At 36.6% G+C, this 20,079-nt stretch overlaps 1 protein-coding gene across 1 annotated transcript in view; it reads right to left on the reverse strand.

Moving 5' to 3' along the window:
• The window catches only part of VPS13B (vacuolar protein sorting 13 homolog B), a 433,772-nt gene that overhangs the window by 102,945 nt on the left and 310,748 nt on the right, over positions 1–20,079 (reverse strand). Inside the window, exons 34-35 of the mRNA XM_036379056.2 lie at positions 13,913–14,615; positions 4,664–4,801 (exon numbers count right to left, since the gene is read on the reverse strand). Of these exons, the coding sequence (XP_036234949.1) occupies positions 4,664–4,801; positions 13,913–14,615 (841 nt within the window). The remainder of the gene's footprint in view (positions 1–4,663; positions 4,802–13,912; positions 14,616–20,079) is intronic.

Consider the following 20,079-nt stretch of genomic DNA (forward strand, 5'->3'; position numbering starts at 1 on the left):
GGCCCTGCTTTCAATTACGGAGGGCTAACATGCCAGTGTGAGGCCTGGATTAGTTCACCTTCTCACAGGGAATTTGCCTCGGTTGGGAATGGATTTATTATGGCTTCACACATGGAACGGAGCTCATGTCAGCTGAGGGCAGTGATACATCATATGATTCAAATTAACCTGCTGTGGACTGTTCCGCAGGGCTGATATTGTGTATTAAAATGACGACATTTTTAAAACAGCTTGAAAGAAACCAGGATTGCTGAAGTGCAATGGTTCCAATTTGTTCCAACTAATCTATCACCTGCTGGAGGTATTATTCTAGAGGGTTTCTGGTAGCTGCTATTTTCCAGGTTTCTCCAAACCGCTGACCTTGGTAATGGATACAATTGTTGCCTCTGCAAACAGTGGGGGAAAAAAGGCTGGAGAGAGTGCCCTGGTGCAGTTCTGATTATTGTTTTTTATACCTGAGCTGAGGTCCCCTGCTGTGCCCCTCGTGGTCCCCAGATCATGTGTGGAGGGACTGGCATGAAGGAGAAACCCACCAGCTCCCCAGTTCTCACTTTATCTTTCAGTGGGACACAACATTTCTTAGTTTATTTGGATACTGTCTTGTGCAGAAATTATTTATAAAGGTGAATTATCAAGGACCTCCATTACTTCACATCTAACCCAATGCCTTCCCAAGAAACTACTGCAGAAAGCGGACTTCACTATAAAGTTAAATCCACTAATTACAGATTATCATCCATAATTTGCGTGTATAAGTATTTAAAGGCAATTTTTATAAAGCTGTACTTCATAGACATGTTCTTGCATCATTTGCATCCAGAAAGACTACATCAAAGACAGCTTTTATAGGTAAGAAAAGGTGATTAAAAAAAAAATCCAGGAGGACTAAAAGGTAAAGACGATAATTTCTAAAAACCTATTAAAATTAGATGGTAATATTTGTTCCTCACATAATGAATTATATCTAATGCTGAAGCAATAAATAGTTCACTTTAATGTATTAGACAAAAATTGGATCTACAACCCAGTAACAGAATGAATATAAAAGATAGAGGGTCATGTAAAGTGATGTAAATGGAATTAAAAAAATTTTACATAATTAGTTTCTGTAAAAAGAGAACGAATAGTCCTTTAATACATTGTGGGGTTAAAGTTGAGGTCTGTTCCCACAGGCCTGATGATGAATGCTTATTTCTCCTAGGATCCTATTACCTTAAATCTGGAAGAAATATAGTTTTTCTTTAGTTGCCAAAAATGTACAAAATAATCAACTCATGTGGCAAGAAGTGCATTAATGTATCCTGTTATTCTCATTTAATTAGTGGTTTCCAAGTTTAGCTACTTGCTGTAGTTTTTTGATCTCCAAGCTAATATAGACTGACAACCTGGTTTCCTGTGTGGTGAAACCATACGAGTTTTCTGTGGAACACCATCTACTTACCTACTTCAGCTGACAAACTATTTGCAAGGAGTACTGGTTTTATCTAACACAGCAAACATTGCAAGCCACTTGCAGATTTTTTCTGTTAACTGCTTGATAGTATTTTGCATTATAAAATATAGGCATGTTGGATTCTTATACTTGAAATTTAACCTCAGCACACCAACAATGTATCTTGAAAGAAAAATGACATTACAATTAAACTACTGAACTCTGAACACATTGAAATCAACACAGAAAACTGTATAGTTATCCCAAATGCTACATATTTTTGTCTGCATAGGCACAACTTTCAAAAATGTGCTGACTTTTCAGAACAGTTGATCATCTGTAACCAACAGGCAGCACCTCCCAGTATATTCAATGCATTTCAGCGATTCACTTACTACAGTTATAAACCACATATACATAAATGACCATGAAACACACACTATGTCATTAGAAAATAGGTCACTTAGCAGCAGCATTCTTTGCCAGATATTCACCAAAGAAGAATAGCCTTCAAGGCCTGCAACAAAACTCTACTCCAGCAGTGCCTTTATTTATTCAATTTATTAGCAAAGCTGTCTCCCATTGGTGCCTTTATTTATTTAATTTATTAGCTAAGCTGTCTCCCACCACACATACTGTTTGTTGATCTTGCAAGAGCTCTTGGGAGCTTTGTGGAGGTTCTTGTCCTCAAAGAACAACTGCCAGCTGAGCTAGGATCTGGTGGTGTAACACTTTCTCCAGGCTGCTGACGGCCAAGCTACCTCACCCTGGAAGAAGCTGTGGTTAGGGGACTTCTTGTCCCACAGGGCAGTTAGTAACTCATTTTCCAGTAGCCTGCTGAGGAGCTGTCAGGCTCTTGTAACTCTCTGCATGTGCTGTTCTGACGCAATCACATGCAGAATGAGCCTTCCATTACTCATCCAATGAAACTTCCATCCCCCAAGGAAGGCTTCTTGGTAAAGGTTAGTTTATTTGAAGAGGATCTCATAGTGGTTACAGCTGAGGTTAGAAAAATCTGCAAGGGATGGTGGAGCTGTTTTGTTATACTACACTGGCAAACACTTCATTAAAATTCAGAGAAATTACCGTTGAGTCATGTGTAATGATAGTTCCAATTAGGAGCAAAAAGATGATGAAAAAAAGCCTTTTGGCTAAGAATAGATCCTGGAAGAAACCTCTGAAGTTTTAAATGCTTTGCAAGAATAAATAGATTGAAGATTATGATGCATTAATTTATGGTTTTCCAGTTCCCTATTTAGCAAAACACTATGGAGGGGAGAGATTTAACACTAATGCAAGATACAACTGGACTGGTGAAATTGGGGTGAACACTTACACTATTTGTGAATATATACTTTGTAAGCTGGTGCCAACTTCTATGTTTGCTAGTTTTACTAGGAATCTGTCCTACTGACAGGACAGCATCAGGGAAACACCCTCAGGTGTGTAATAAATTAAATATAAAGGCTGTGCCATGAAACTACAGTGAGAACCTTGAGAGAAGTGCTCTTACACAATGAAGGGTCTGGGAATATGGAAATCTAAGAAATGTGGGGACAGAGGACATATAAGAACTGGTAGCAGAAGGATAAAAGAAAACCATTCTGGCAGCAGTGATCAAAAGGTCCCTGAGAGAAGATATCTTAACCCCTCCTGTGCTATTCTGATTAGAATGAAAAGCCATCATTACTACCAATTAACCATTTTTTTCTCAAATGGTAGCAGAACATGCAGTAGGGCCTGAAGATTCAAAGGCCTATTAATGTACCCAAATATGGATCAATATAAAAAAAATCTTCCCTGAAATTATGTCTTTAGATAGCTAGAAAACAAAACAAACAAAAAAAGGGGCAATGATGAGGTTGTTCACATACTTTATTGTTTCCTTGAAACCTTTGCCTGTGTGCAAAAAACATTTTTTCAAGCTACTTGACCACAGTATTTATAGTCAGGGTCAAATATGTGTGTATCATTCACTGGTTACTCAGTTTGATGTCTGGGGCTTTGATATTCAGAAGTGATTTCTGCTTCACCCAAAGACAATATGAGCTGTGTTTCCAACATCAAATTCTGTATTTTCAAGTATTTTGGAAAGCTAAGATGGTGTGTTATAAATTGATAACTTAATAAAATGAGAAAATATTTAATGTCCCTGTGCCTCAGTTGTCTTCTGTGGAATGGCAAGGGCATAGTATTCCATCATCCATGTGAGGGTTGTGCAGGTACATTAGTATTTCTGTAGAGCTCAGATGCTACAGCTGTAAGGCATGCAAAGGAAATTGTGCTGCAGATCCAAGACTAGATAATGTGCTGTAAGACTGTATGAAGAGGTAACTGAATGAACATGAAAATCCTGTACTCAAGAGCTCCTCACTAAATGGCTGATAACAGCTGTGCTGTGTGAAGGATATTCAGGATAAGAAAATAGGTTAATTAATTCAATAAACTATAACAAATATGCAAATGAAAAAAATAGTTACGTATTTTCTAACTTTCACTATAACCTCAATTATTTTTCACTGTAATGTAGCTATAAATATATGCTTCACAAAATAGAGAATGCAATTGGCAAGAATTTCTGATGCTCTAAGAGTGGAATTTCAAGTCACATTATGTTATGCAAATGCTAACAAACCTCTACACTACACCACTTACATTAATTAAAGAACTACAATATCACTATCACTTTTTAAATTTTACAATATCAACACTTAGGTGATTGTAATTTCCAGAGCCAGGTATCCAGATTTCAAAGAACCAAGAGAAGATAGCTTAGAAAAATCTTCAGAAACATTATAAAAGTCATCTTTTCTAAACACAACTGCAATAACATTTCAGCTTTCTAGGACTAGAAGCAGGTAGGCTTCATTCTGCTGGAAATTCAACAAATTCAGCCTTTCTAAACTTACTGTGGGAAGGAAATTAATAAACCCTAAACCAGACTGGTCCAGGACTGCCCATTGCCCAGTTTTCACTTTCATTCAGGGTAATTGCCAGAGGAAAATTTCACATTTGTGAGCAAGGAATACAATACATTTCTGATTATCTCATATCAATGAGTCATAGAATAATTAGGGTTGAAAGGGACCTCAACGCTGATCTCCTTCAAACTCCCCTGCCATGGGAAGGGACACCTTCCACTAGATCAGGTTGCTCAGGGCACCATCCTGTGTCCATGTGTGCATATCCACACATTACATTAGAAAAGAAAGATTAAAGTGCAGCACTTACCTGGTCCATTAAGGAAGTCTTTAATTTGCACAGTGATAAGAGGAGGTGGAATACCACTTTTAGCATCTACCTCTCCTGCTACTGTCTGCAACCAAGTCTTGCAATAATCCAGAGCTTCTGGTAGAGTCTTCCCAGGATCTGGAGAGGATAATCATCATCGTCATTGATTATATTCCAGGATTATGATTTATTACAAAATGCTACATACAAAATTGACTAGACAAAATGAAAGAATTTTAAATGTAATATGGTAACTATTATACCTAATATAACTGGTTTACATAGCAGTTGCACTTAGAGACAGATGCATGTGTGGAATAATGCACACACTCATGGGTAAGAGGACAAAGCCCAAATCACAAAATTTTAGAAAATATGCAAAAATACCAAGTAAAATATGAGTAAAATACATCAATAAAACAAGACAACTGTAAATAGCACACAATTTCAGCTTTAATTAATGATTAAGTAATGACACTTAAGGACTCCTTACAAGAGAATCTGTGCTCAAACCTGCTACTAGATTGTATTGTCATTGCTCAGTAGAGAAAATAATAATGGGAAGGTAAATTATAAAGGCAAAAAAAACCAGAATGCTATGAGAGCTCAGTAACAGAGCATGACAACAGTGCTGTTGTGCCATTCCCTTTGCAGCTTCCCTCAATAGCTAACCAGTAGCTATTCTTGGGTACCACCTTGAATGGTGCTCCTTTCATCAGTCTGTAATACTATAGAAGTACATTAAAATTAAATCCATCCAAGGGCTATTCTGGTCTTCATTTTCCACGTATCACACATAGAAAAAACAGTTGGGTAAAAAGGCTCTTCAATCTTTAGGGACTCGTTATCTTCATTATGAGCAGTCTCAATTCTGGCATTATGGTCTTAAATTATAAATAATCAGTCATTGTTTATTATGAAGTCTGCTATGTTACTCATTGAATGTCTGTCACATCCTCAACTTAAGGAGATTTTCTTGAAGCTATTCTCTCCTTTTCAGTCAATTAAAACTGCTATAATTGCTTTGAGTTTTACTGAATTAATTCCTTTCAGGAACAGGATTTACATACTCACTGTTATAGTCAACATATGGTATTGTGGTATCACAGTCATATGTGGACTGGGTATATAAAGCCAGCTTTGGAATTTGTGTTTCTTGACCTTATCATGTGATTCATATAAAACTTGGCACATATGAACCCTTATGTGATTTCAAAGAACCTACTGAAACCAATTGATCATGACTTTAGATCTATATGGAAAAGATCAAAAGTTAGCACATTCTTTTGTTTTTATTTGATCAATTTTCAGGCAATGACTTTACAGCAGTATTTGTACTGTATGGCATATACATTACAGCCTTTTCTTCCTTCTATTCCTGCTACACATTTATAAAGTCAGTTCTCAACAGTTATTTAAGAGCTATCATTGCATACAACAGATCTGTATATTTTCCATGAAAATTTTCACATTTTTATGATTCTTAACCCTTTTCTTTTAATTACAATAACCAGAGTCATGTGGCACACTCCCTTTTCTATAGTAACTGTTTTAGGGAATATCTTGTTGTGTCTGGCATTTTTCTAGTATACTGAAAATACTACTACTACTACTTACTCATCATCATCATCATCATCATCATCATCATCATCATCATCATCATCATCCTCTTTACCACCAAGGAACATATTTTTTCCAAAACACAGATTTATAGCTGTTCTGAACAAGGATCTCTGAGTTGGATCTATAAAATTATATCTTATTTTGTGCTGGTAGACATCATAAGCAGCTAACATTTTAACATTTTCCAGAATATACAGTGTAAAGCATTGTAAAAATGACTGAATATTGCTCAATGAACATCACTGAATTGATTAAATTCATCTCTAAATTACAGTTCCTCTGTAAGTATTAATATAAACATTTAGGTGTACTAATAGGGCACAAAACACTGCAATATGCCATTATTTAGTCTCATTTCTGGAAGATATCATCAAATACTGTATATAGCAACCTATATCTTCTACCAGCTTTTCAGAAAATCCACTACATTTAGCTGAACACTTCTTTTGTAAAATACACTTACAGGTAGTTTTATTATCCTAAGATGTATTTACCTTATTAAATACCTAATAATTATTTTGAAGTTGTAGCTCTTTCAAGCAGAAAACATCTCTGATAAAAAGAATTTACACAGCAGACAATCCCTCTGTGACATATTAACTACACAAACTCCCCTTAGGCTACTGGGAACTGCAGCACTTAAGTACAGAACCAAAAAATAAAGCAACCATGGGATTCTTAGGAGATTATTTTGCTCTGTCATGTCTCCAAGGAGTGCAACACTGTCATCACCTGGGGCACTGCAGGACTGGGATATGTGAATAATAAGGACTCCAAAATTTACATATTAGGAACACACCATGAAGAAACCTCAACGCACAAGTCCAACAAAATACATTACTTTTAACCCAGCACTGGTCTTACTGAGTTCAAGCATTTTTTAAGTTCAAGTGAAACTGAGCTAATTTTGGAAGCAGGAGTATTGCATTGACAATTTTGCATCAGAGTGAATAATAGCAAAGGGCCATGCAAAGAGCCAGCTTGAGTGCTTCCAAGCCCATAGCACAGAGTTAATTTGGAATCTGGGTAACAGACTTGACTGTCCAGCCAAATAGTCCAGTTTTAAGTTTTTATGTAATGATATGAAAGCTAAAATCCAGAGGTTTCAAAATTGACTATGCATGTGTATATCAAAAACTTGAGGGGAGTTCCAAATAAAATGTATGAGGGTAAGACCAATATATATCTCAAGGGTCAAACAACCAAAAGATGACCCTATTAAAATATCTTCTAAGGTAGAAAACAGCACATGCATCTTCAGAGGATCAAGAATCAGGAAGGAATAAAGCAATATCAGTCAATCAATCCCTATGCCAAAATCACAGGAAACAGAGAAGCAACTGAACGAAAAAAAGAATTTTAGAATGAGAAGTGAGGAATTTGTGATGAGAAGAGTTATTAGAAAAAGGACTCTTGTCTCTCAAGGAAATGATGGAGGCATTCAGAATGTTTAAAAATACACTTGACAGAAGACTATAAAATATACAATTGGGAACAATTATGCATCAGCAGGGAACTGGTTCTGAATAATGTATTATAATAGGTCATTTCCATTTCCATTTTCTATGATTCTCCCAAAAATCAACACTTAAATTTGCAGTTATTTGTATAAAGAAAATGCTGGAGAAAACCCAGGGGATGCATATATAAGTAAAAGGAGAGGCTAGAATTACTCCACAGCAAGCCAAGATAGAGAAAAGAAAGGACTGGGAAGCGAGGAGCAGTGTAGATGGCCAGAAATTTTATCCTCTACACCATGTGAAAAATTTGTCTGCAGCAGCAAAAGAAAAACAGTGAGACAACTATTACAGATCAACAAACTTTAAATTTCAAGACTGTAATTTAAAATCTGTAAGACTGAGAAGGTGAAACCTTCAACAGAACCACATTTACCTTCTCCTCCCCTCTAAAATATAAAGTAAAAAAAAAAAAAAAATCTAAGCCACTTTTAGCCTTGCTGAGATCCAGACCTCAGCTCCAAACTTCACTTTATGAAATATCTTCCTAAACTTGATTTGAATTTGCAAGCTTTTGATTTCACTGCTATCTCCTTGGTCTTCTGTTAACAGCAGACAGAAAACCCCAAACTTCTGAAGAGAACAGGGACTCAGGGGAAAGGAAACCAGGAAGGCAGGAGAAATTCTGCATCTTGAAGATTTTCATTCTCCAAAATGTGTCTTTGTTCCACTTCATAGCTGACAGCCAGGCCAGCGAGGGGAGCAGAGGGGCCATCTGGAAGGCTTTAATGAGGGGGAGCTCAGGGAGCAGAGCCCTGTGAGCCCTGGGCAGCAGGGACAGGGCCACCGAGCGCGAGTGCGGCACGGCCCGCTCGGCTGGAACGCTCCCCAGCCCAGCCGAGCACGGCAATGTGCTTTTATTTCAATGGATGAATCACATTTTGGTCTGCAGTCAATTTTAAAAGCCACTATGATGCTGCAATCATCTCTGCATTTGAAACTCTGAAGTGGAACGTTTGGTCTTGTTTTCAAAACGGTTTCCACTGGAATTTAAAGAACACAAGTGGAAAAACATTTCTGCTAGAGTACTCACAAGTGCTGTGTCAGAAGCTCAAAAATGAGCACTTAAAGTAACCTGAGGAATGCACATTCCCAGGCCAATTTGGCTTTATGGGTGAGGGCTGCACTGCTCCCCCCTCATCCATGACTGCAGATGTACTGGACAATAAATATACCCAGAGGGGAACAGGTGACAGTCCAGCAGAACTGCCTCAATGCCACGCTAGGAAACAGCCTTAAATCCTCGCTGTGCCATGTAGGAAGCACAGGCTGACACAGAGGCAGTGAATCAGGCTGCCCGCCAGAGCCAGCCTCTGCTGCTTTTCATGCAAAAGCTTGGAAAAGGCTTTCCAGTAGATCAGAGGTTACATGTGGTCTTAGCTACTGCATCTGCTCTTCATGGACCCCCTGCCATCAAAGGTGTGGGTGTCAAATAAAATAAAATAAAATAAAAATCAAGAATAATTCTGGATGGCCCCACAATGACTGTTTTTTGCAAATGAGTGGTGGGTGGAAGTTGAAGAAATTCCATGCATAACAGATATTTACTGAGAAATTTCTCTCCCTTGAAACAACCAAGCACCACAACCTCCTCTTTGAAAGTAAACAAACAAACAAATAGAAAAAAGATTTTTCAAGAATGCCCAGAGCATTCAGTGGTCAGGAAATGAGGCAATTTTGTATCTGGATTACATTACCTGAAACAAAGCAAATAAAGATTAAAAAAAAATATTTATAAAAGCAGTTTATGAGATTACATTAAAAACAATTGCACCCATTTTATTTAAGTAAAAATGGCCAAAACTCTGCTAGCAAAAAACTAACAGTTAGCAGATGCATTTTTGTTAAATATAGGATGAGCATTTAATAAAAAAGAGTCATTTTACAGTATCTTTCAGTCTTTTTTTACAGAATCTTACAAGTAAACTCAAGGAGCAACTAGTCTTTTTAGTGCCACTTATTAAGGAGTTAAAATTTATTCCATTAATTTATTTACTTTGATTTTAAGTTCCTGTACCTTGCAGTAGCATAACTGCAATCAAGCTGCACAATTAGAAAACACAAATGAAGAAGTTTAGCACAACCATAATAAAACTGAGTTAACATTTCAACAACCTAATAAGTCTCCTCCTACAAATTGACTTTCCAGGGGAAGCGGTTCTAGAGAAGACTGAGGAAGTACAACCATTGGGTCTTTGGCTCCCAGGCAGGCAAATGCTCCCACATGCAGAGACTGGTCTGATGGAAATGTGCTGCTACTGACTGATAATTAATAAACTAAGAATGCTGAACTTTTAAATGGCCTATTTCCTCCTATTTAATTCTTAAGTTCTTATTTCTTTTGTGCTTCAGAAATTAAGCTAGAAATAAATAACACAGTTAGTGTTGGAGGAGCCAAGTTCTTTGGATGAAATTTAGTGTTTCAGCCACTGTACAATGCACTGTCTCACAAAGGGAGTGATAGTTTAATGTGCAAGATTGTGAATTTTATGCTCTATTCAAAACTAATAACAAAACCCTTGTCCCAAATAAAATACATATGGCTTCATAACAGTATAAAATCTTCATTTCTACATAATGTTCAAAGCAGTAAACCATCATGAAGCAGTAACCCTTAATTCTGTCACCAGTCCAGGACTAACTATCATTCTCTTTTATACAAAGGTTCATAAAATAGACTGTCATCAAATTACCTATTAGAAGCATTTCTAAAGTCTAGAAAATCTTTGTTGACCTACAGCTAAACAACATATTTCTTAGAAGTACACTATTGGGAGGTGAGGGATGAAAAGCACAACTAGATCCAGACTATCACCAGATTTTCTTTATCATAAAGTTTATTTGTGGAACTTATGTCAACCAAAAAATAAAACCTTCCTAATTTCTCAACAGAATTCTGCATTTGCTTCTGCTTTGCAAAAATTTGAGGCTTGTTTCAAAAATGTAATTTTTTTTCTTTTATAAAAACTGTAAGAAATGGCACAATATTTCACAAGACCTAAATCTATGGCTGTTGAACGAACAGTATTCAAGTCTTCAGAATTTCACACCAAAATTGATAGAAACAATTTTTAAAACATTCCTAAAATACTCTTACGCAGTGAATATGCTGTAGAATGCATAGAATACATAGAATGATTTTAAATGGTGGAGATTTTATTTGCATGTTTTGAATGCCACGTAAATATTTCATATATAGCTTAACTAAGTAAGTTTAAGCATATTAGTTTAAGTAATGAGAAAACACCCCCATAGGTTTACCAAAAAACTTCATAACAATGTAATTTTACTTTTGCTCAGACAAGTCTCAATTTTTAGGCTGTGATCAAAATTTGCAATGTTATAGGCCTAAAGTTTTGAGCTGCTGCTGTGCTGCTGCCTATCTACATAACAGGATGAGAAGCATACAATATTTTCATTTGGTCTATGATTTGGTTGTTTCTTTTTTGTTTTGTTTTCAAGGGGGAATATGCTCCCTCAGTTCTTATAATCCAGTTAAAAATATCTTTTAAATTTATCTTGTGTTCTCTTCCCCATTCTGTGTTAGATAATAGAGTTACTTGCATGCATATGTATACACACAAGAATAGTCTTCTAGAGAGGCTAACTGGAAATACAGTTTAGCAACATTCACTGGAATTTAAACATCATTTATGTCTTCTTCCCACTCTCCAGTCCTTGATACACAGAGAAATAAAGGAATATAGTGCATGTGTATCGTACAGAAGGAGAGAAATTAACTTCATTCTTTCAAACAAACTTTATGTTGTTCTTCATATGGACAATATATCTCTTTCAGACAAAACTCAACAAATAATCACAATGCCAAGAAAAGTTGGTGTGATCAATGAAATCAACCACAGCAGCACAAAAAATGCCACAAAGAGCTCCTTATTCTGTATTACATTATATGCAATATGCATATATGTGTACATATATGTAATATGTACACACACAGACACACATACATACATATAATATATACAGTTCATGGCTATTTTCCCTCTAATACACGTTAGGAATGAAAAATAGAAATTTCCAAAACCAGCATGTTACTATAGTGGTATGACAATGTTAATCCTAAATGACGTGATTACCAGCACAGCAGGTCTGCCTAAACAAGAGGCAATAAAAACTTTATCTTACCTTCTTTGCTGAGTGAATTAGTGTGTAACTGGAAATATGCCTTAATTTTATTAACTTATTAATACATTTAGGATGGTATTTTTAGGTACTAGCACTTTAGCAACCACCTCTCAAGCTCTTTTGACAAGAGGGCTAGTGCATTGGCAGCAAGCACATTCTGTGATACACGAGGAAGGTATTTATTTACTGCCCAGAAAGGCAGCATGAGATCAGGACTTCTGCCTTCACACAATGTCTGAGTCCTATCTCCACACTTCTTTACATTTGCCTGACATGGAAACTTAAAGCCAAAGAAAGGGGTATGATCCATGTATGGCTACTCTTTAGTCTCCCAATGAGCAACCTGTGGTGACTGAGGAGCTCTCAGGCTGTATGTTCCTACTGCCTTTATTATTTAGACTTCTTGCCATGCCTCTGTGCTCTCTGATGCACTTTCAAGTTGTAAGAAGATTTTATTACAGCTTGTATAAAATAGACATGAAGACAGTGAAAGACTTCAGGAGGTAATTGTAGAAGCAGAATGGACAGAACTTTGCCCAGTTCATTGGTGGTGGCAGCTTGTAGCAAGGGCATGCTTGAATGCCTCAGACATGAGATATGAAGAAGTCCTATTGCATCTTTCCAAAGCACTAATTTAATGAAGATGTGATCTTAGACCTACTCCAAGCTTCCTTCAAGCTTTGCTTTGTGAGTTTGCTTCACATTAGTTGCTGCAATAACATTTTACATAGTACATAAGAAATACACATGAGAATCTGGAGTCAATCAAATTCATGACACAAATGTGTTTCATTCAAGGCAAGACAGAACAGGAACAGCAGAGAAAGACAAAAACAGAAGGATTAATAAAATGTAGCAGAGAACAAATCTCCCTGTTTTAAGTATATTTTCTACCACTGCCTAATCTTTTTCACTTTAAGTGAAATCCGTCTTAAAAGTTCCACTACAATTCAGATTGCTGAGAACTGATTGCATTTTTAGTCTTTTGCAAAAGCACATTATTTTAATGCTAATTTTCAAAAGATACAATCTTATTCAGCAAAGATTGGGTAAAGCTGCACAGAAAAGTATACTACTTTTCACAACTACTGTGCTGGGAATACTGTCAAGGAAAAACTAGCAGTACCCACAGCTCTCATTCAGAAAACAATTTAAAACCCCATATCCTTCTGGCTGTATGTTCATCTACATACTCATTTACATTTTTTGGGGTAACACTCCATAATGATATATCTCATAAAATCAGTATACCCTGTACTGACTGCTAGACAAATGAATTGCAATAATTTAATTTCTCTCTTCAGCAGTACAGATAAGGCAGAAAAAGAATATTTCAGAATATTTTCTACTGAAGAGCTATTTTGACATCTCTCCTTATAAACTCTGCATATGGAATTTAAAAAAAAGTGCATTTTTTAAGAGATGGAATTTGCTGCAAAACCCTATTGCTCAATTGAATGAAAACTTAAAATACATGACATCTCTTGAGGCTGTTTGAAAGATCACTTAATTTTTTTTACAGCTTATGTCCAAAACACCAGGTGATTCTACAGTGTTTACCTTTACATTTTATTGGTAGGCTGGTATAGGAAAATATTGTGACATTCAGTCATAAAAAATGCTCTTTATGAAATTACCTTGGCCTACAACCTTTACCTCCTTAGAAAACTTTGAGAAGTTACAGCAATGCAACAATCCCTGCCACAATCTGGTAATGAGAAAGCAGTACTAAGAAACAGGAAGAACTGGTTGCTAAAAGGTTAGATCTTAATTAATTTCAAACATTTTACACACTTAACTTGATTTAACTGTGAGACATAATCCTAAAAATATGTATATTTAGCGATTGATATTTAAAGATGTCCTGAAGTTCTCTGAGCTGTTTTCCACCACCCTCTGTAACTTCTGAGACATGCAATCATTTTCATGGTTATAACCAGGACTGGATGTTAAATGCTCTTACCTGTACACTTGTAGTCTGAGGTGACTCCTTTAAGGCCAGCATCAAACACTGATATTTCTACTTTTTGCTTTCTGTGGTGGCAGCTGAGAAGCACAGAGGGCTGTGACACAACCAGGTAGAGAAATGGCTGGAGCTCTATGTCCCCTGCTCCGCGGCGCCCAGGCTGCCGTACAATAGTGATGCCCAGGGCTTGGCGAGCAGATGACCTTGTGGAAGCGTGCAGGCTCTCCAGTGACAGAAGACCTGGTTTTCTGCCAGCAGACAGGGGAGGGTTACTGTTCAAAAGATCATCTGCTGTGACAGAAGAGATGCATGGCTGACTGGGCTTCTTGGTATCATGGCTGCTGCCTGAGACGGTTTCTGGAAGGTTCAAGGAGCTTTTGCTTATCTTCTCACCGTCTTTCTGATCTTGCGCTGATTTTGATTTAGGTGAGGTAGTGCATGAGTACGTCATCAATGAGATTCGACTTGCTGTGACAAAAATGTCAAAGGGAATGAAGTTGAGGTTCTTCACGATGGAAGACTGGCGGGAAGGGCGGGCAATGCGGTGCTGGCTGGTGCCACTGTGCTGCTCGATCTGGATGATCCTGATCTTAACGCTGTCACTGCCAATTCCACTGTCCTGAGCCCCGCTGTAACGGGAAGAAGTCTCAACTGTTCCTCCATCAGCCACATCCATCTTCTTCTGTTCTTGCTTGGAAACCTGCAAAGGAAAATGTTATATTAACTTCTGATATCCATATTCCAGCTATTTCCACTTCAGTCACAGCAAAAAAATCACTACATAAACATGATGTCAAAAGAGAGAATTATAAAAAAAAATCTGCCAAGTTAACTTTCACACAGTAATCACTCATTAAAACACAGCAGGTGTCTGTTCCAATGAAATGATGACTCACAATAGCTGAAGAGCCAAAAAAAAGTAAAAGTGAAAAAAAAAAAAAAAACAAGCAGTAATGATTTCTAGGCTTGGAAAAATTAAAAAAAAATTAAACTCTTCGTTAAAAAAAACTTTAAAGAATTTATAAGAAATTTATAGATTAATATAAACCCATATATCTATGAAATAATGTATTGCAAATAAAAGCTTAATTAGAATTATTTTCCAATTTTGAGCACTGATGCTCAAAAAGTCACCTTTGTCACTAAAATTTTGTAATTAGATGAAATGGAACATAATAATAATCTACTACACAATCATAAAAAGATTAAATGGAAATTATAATTTGATATAATATATATAATTTGAAATGTGTTGAAAAATATATTGTAGAAAAATATTTTTCTTAAGAGTCATGGAAGGCAGCTGCCTTATATAAAACACCAAAGTTAAAGGAAACATCAAAACTATCTAAAGACTATCTCGTTGACGGGAATGTGTTCTTGCTTACCAAGCTAGAAAGGCTATTGGCTGTGACAGTCATAGGGTCTCATGTGAGAAATCATTGCATATAGAAATATTTCATAAAGAAAACAAACACCACTGACAAACAAAAAGAGTGCAAGACTGAAATAAAAAGTTGCAAGGCTGTGTCCAGAGACCTTATTGTCCCAACTCAAGAGACAGAGCTTTCCCAAGACAAAGAAGTACTTCAGTAAAACCACTTTCAATACTGCTCATGAAACAAGTAGAAATCCTATCAAAAGCTTGAGGACAAGGTGGGGAGCATATACTAAAATATGTGGCAAAAAAACAATCTGCAAAAATTCAATAATAATTGATATATGACTAATTACTCAGATTCATATGAAGATAAAAGTCATACATTCACCCTGTATAACTTCCACAACACAACTAACACTTCCATCTGTGCTGCTGCAGTAGAGTTTCTGCTCTGCTCTGCTCTGAACAGGAGCTAACAAAAGAAATGCCCAACTCGATTGGATTCCTAACCCATCTAGCCCAGTACACTGCTCTCGACAGCACCAGGAGGAAACTCTGTTAAGAAATACCAGAAAGACTGCCCACATCCTGCAATCTGCTCCTCTACAGCTGCTGCACGTAGGATGCCAGGGGTACATGTTTGTGTGGTCATTTTAGTTACCATTTCTGGGCTTCTTGTCCATGAATTCATCCACTTCCTTTCTGAACACACTGACAGTGTCAGCTCTTCACAACCTTCAGGGGCAACAAGTTCCAATTTTTTTTTTTAATTGTTTTAAACTATCTCCTCCCAGTAACATTGATTTCCCCCAACCTTTTGTAGCATATGAATTGCTCAAGTCCACATTCAGCTTTATTACTGCTGTTATGACTTTGTAAATTATGACCACAGGCCCCCGTCAGCCTTCTCCTCTTCAGACCTTGAAATCCCAGCCTTTTTAGTCCCTCCTCACAAAGGTGCTCCAGCACCTTCAATCTTTTTAGCCTCCCTTTTCTACTTCTATAACTTCACTATGGCCTTCTTGAGTACTCTATGAAGCGCCCAAGAAGTGGAACCACTACAGTTCTCTACAGAAGTGAAATGCTTCTTCTGTCTTGTTCTCCATCTCCATCCAGATGTCCAGTATTCTGTTAGGTTTTTTTGGCTGATGCTGCACATTGACTCAATGATTTAATTTCTTCATTGCAGGACCCATTTCAATAATTTCTTCTTACCTTGTCCACCCAAATGAATCTTCAAAAAGTGAAATATGAACTAGGGCAAACAGTACCATAACTTCCTTTTCAAAAGAGAATAATGAATTAAAGATAAATAATTAAAAATGAATAATTTATCAGCAACTTAACGATAGGAATAAAGGACAGTGAATTTCTCAGTTTCCTCAAATTTACGTGGTCTTTATGCAGCAATGTATTAGATTCTACATGTATTGCAGAAATTGGGTTATGAGGGAGGTAAAGAAAAGCAGGCTTTTAAAATCTTCCTTTATATTCTGCTTTATGGAACAAAGGGAGTAATCCCCTCTCCTTTTCTTTAAAGGAATGAACATACTAGAAAAAGTATTACAGAGGAAATCCTAAACCAGAACCATTAACTAGCTGAGATTTTCTTTGAAAAGGTTTTTGCCAGCTCTGGTTACAATCTTTTCAGATTCACTCATGTACATATTTTTCAAATAACCAATAAAATTCTTTGTGGCTGTTTTCTATGGTAGACTCATATCACTGACTTGTAAATGTGATATCACTTTTAATGCTGCCTCTGTAAAAATAACTAGAGACCATTTTAATGAATCACTACATTGTGAGCCAAGAAATCCTCATTCCTCCTGATATCCTAGCAAAGTTAGGCTATTTACACCTCAGCCTCTCTGCCTGGTAAACTGTAAAGAGCTTCACCCATATCCTGCACTGATGGCACTTCCAAAATTGGTACAGATGGTACCAATTGGTACAGATAAGGCAGAAAAAGAATATTTCAGAATATTTTCTACCGAACAGCTATTTTGACATCTCTCATTATAAACTCTGCATATGGAATTTTGAAAAAAATGCATTTTCATTGCTCATGTATTGAGGGGAAGCAGAAAGAAAGGATGGAGCTGTGAGAAAATCTTGCCATATCATTTCATGGAAATGCTGCCCGTAATTAAGTTGAGGGCATATGTTGCTAAACCCAGAAATTTTTAATTGCTATACAGACATCAGTTAAGTCTGATGAAAAATGTTTTCAGAAAGCATGACTCAGTGGTGAATGACTCTCTTATGGTTACTTCATGACATTCTCTTGTTCTCCTCTATGCAGAAGAAATTTCTGCAGCCACCTGACATTTAGGTTATGCATGACTTGGCCAGAGGAAATGAAGATACAGTGTCATCCACCAAGTGACAACCTTCCAGGGAGAAAAGCATCACATGTATATGATAAAGTGGAGAAAGAAATCACAGTACTTCTGGTTTCTGAATGGATCTCTCTTCTCACACCTAAACAGATTTGAGTTGAATCCTAGCTCTTTTCCTCTGCCTCTTTTTATCATTAAGTATTTATTAAATGTTCTGGCCTATACAAAGCACCTTTAGGAAGGTAAGAAAGTAGCTCTGTCTCCATCCATCCAATAGCCAGGCTATAGGTTCTCTGTGCAGACTGCTGCAAGGGTGCTAATTGGTCCCAACTGCTGAGTTTCCTGTTATGCGGACATTCAACTACAGAAACTTTACTGAGACCCCAAATCAATTCATGCAGGTCACTGAACAGCACACTCAGAAGGCAATTTCTGCTCAATATTAAGCAGTATGGAATATGAACCAGTGCCCAAAAGGTGAAAGACACCATATCCTATTACGGCTTCCCATGCCACCCGGTTTCACAATGAAACTTTGACTTATGTAGGTCTTACCACATATATTATAAAGGTTGAAACACATGGATAATGATTTGCAAGACAGCTGTACATAACACAACTGGGTACAGAATAAAAGCGGAGAAGTACCACTGGAACTTCTTGCATCAATTTCAGCTCAGTAGAGCATCAAGCCTTCCAACAATATTTCAAAGTTAACCTGAAGATATGCCTAGTAATAAACTTGGGAAGCATTTAGGTATTCCTCTAATGGGATAAGAAGATGAGAAGGAACAATCTCAGTATAACTACTCTAAAAAGATTCTTTGCTCTGTTATGGAATAAATGGGCCAATACTTTAAAGATGTCAAGAACAGCAATATCATCTTGCTGTTAGCAAATGTAATGGTAACATTTATCATTGGGCTGTATAATATCAATTCTCTTACTCTTTACATAACCCATTTAAAATGAACAATAAAAGTTTTCTTTAATTAGCTACTGGTGTGCATTAACATGATCATGATTAAACCATAAAAACCAACCGTACATTACTCTGGTCCCCTATCCCATGTGGTTTAAATTATTTTAGTTGAAAATGTACTTTGAGTCCCTTTTAAAAGTTCGACCTTCTGCTTTCAGAGAATTAAATGCATATTACTATAGTGGAGAAGATAATGTTTCAGACCTCCAGGCATATATTAAACACACTGGCAGCACATTAGACAAAATGCTTTACTTATTAGATACTTCCTATTCTAAACAGTGTCATCAAAGGCTAAAAACAAAATCCATATAAAAGCTGCACAATGCTTCCACACAGAACCTGTGCCAAAATCCCTGTACTTTCCAGCTAATGAGGAAAGGATGTGTACTCTTAACATATGAATGTAAGATTTTCCAAGCATTCACTTTAGGAAACAGGACTATTGATTCCACATGGCTTATGTTAAATGAAACTATATTGGTAAAATAACCTTTAAGATATTTGGCATGATAACTATAATTAAACAGTATTCAAAGGAATAAAACAAAAGGGAATTTGGTTCCACAATAGCTAATTAAAATAAAATTAAAAAACACAGCATGTCATCTATCAAGATAAATTGTTATTGTTTAAGAACTTATTTAAATACTGTTAAAATATACTTTTAGATAAAATCTGAAAGGACTGGAAAAATATTTGTGGTTTAAAAATGGATAGTTTGGTGAAGAAAAAAGTATAGGACGCTGAAATTTTAAGCTGAGATAATAGCTTTAAAGCCTTGAGCATAACCAGATGGTACTTCAATCAGAGGTATTCTACAGTTTCACTGTCAGAATAAGTTGCAATATGGAAAGGTTTTCAATAGCTAGAAAAAACACATCAAGATGATAGTTTACTTCTTAGATCACTTCAGTGCATTTTCTTGTCCTTTCACAGTTATATATCCTATCAATACTACACACCATAGAAAAGGTGTTGAAAGCTACACTGGTAGCTGGGGAACTGTGGTTAATTCTTCCTTTTCATGTGTTGAGATAGGTAACTTCACTAGCTTAACCTCTTGAGTTCACTAGGGCATATGGCACATATATCTACCAAGAGAAAGGGCATGGAAATGGCATGTCCTGTAGAACACAAAGAGATAAGTACATCATAAAATCAAGGATCAGTAAATAGATTTGCTTTTCAACATTGGCAAGTAGTACCATCTAAGGTCGCTGCAATTTTGACCAGGTAAGTCTTATTTATTTTCCATTTCTGATCACAATACCTAGATGGTAGTGATGTCTTCAAAAATTTTACTCCATAAAGAGCAGGAATAAAATCATCAAGGTAAACATAAAACCTAATACTTTAGACCGATAACCAACCCATTTACCAAATCACAGAGAAGCGTTTTAGAACAACTGGCAGAATTGCCACATTATATTTCTTAATCTCTCAAGAATGTTCAACA

The sequence above is a fragment of the Molothrus ater genome, chromosome 1 (genome assembly GCF_012460135.2).
Source record: "Molothrus ater isolate BHLD 08-10-18 breed brown headed cowbird chromosome 1, BPBGC_Mater_1.1, whole genome shotgun sequence".
In the NCBI taxonomy this organism is placed as follows: domain Eukaryota; kingdom Metazoa; phylum Chordata; class Aves; order Passeriformes; family Icteridae; genus Molothrus; species Molothrus ater.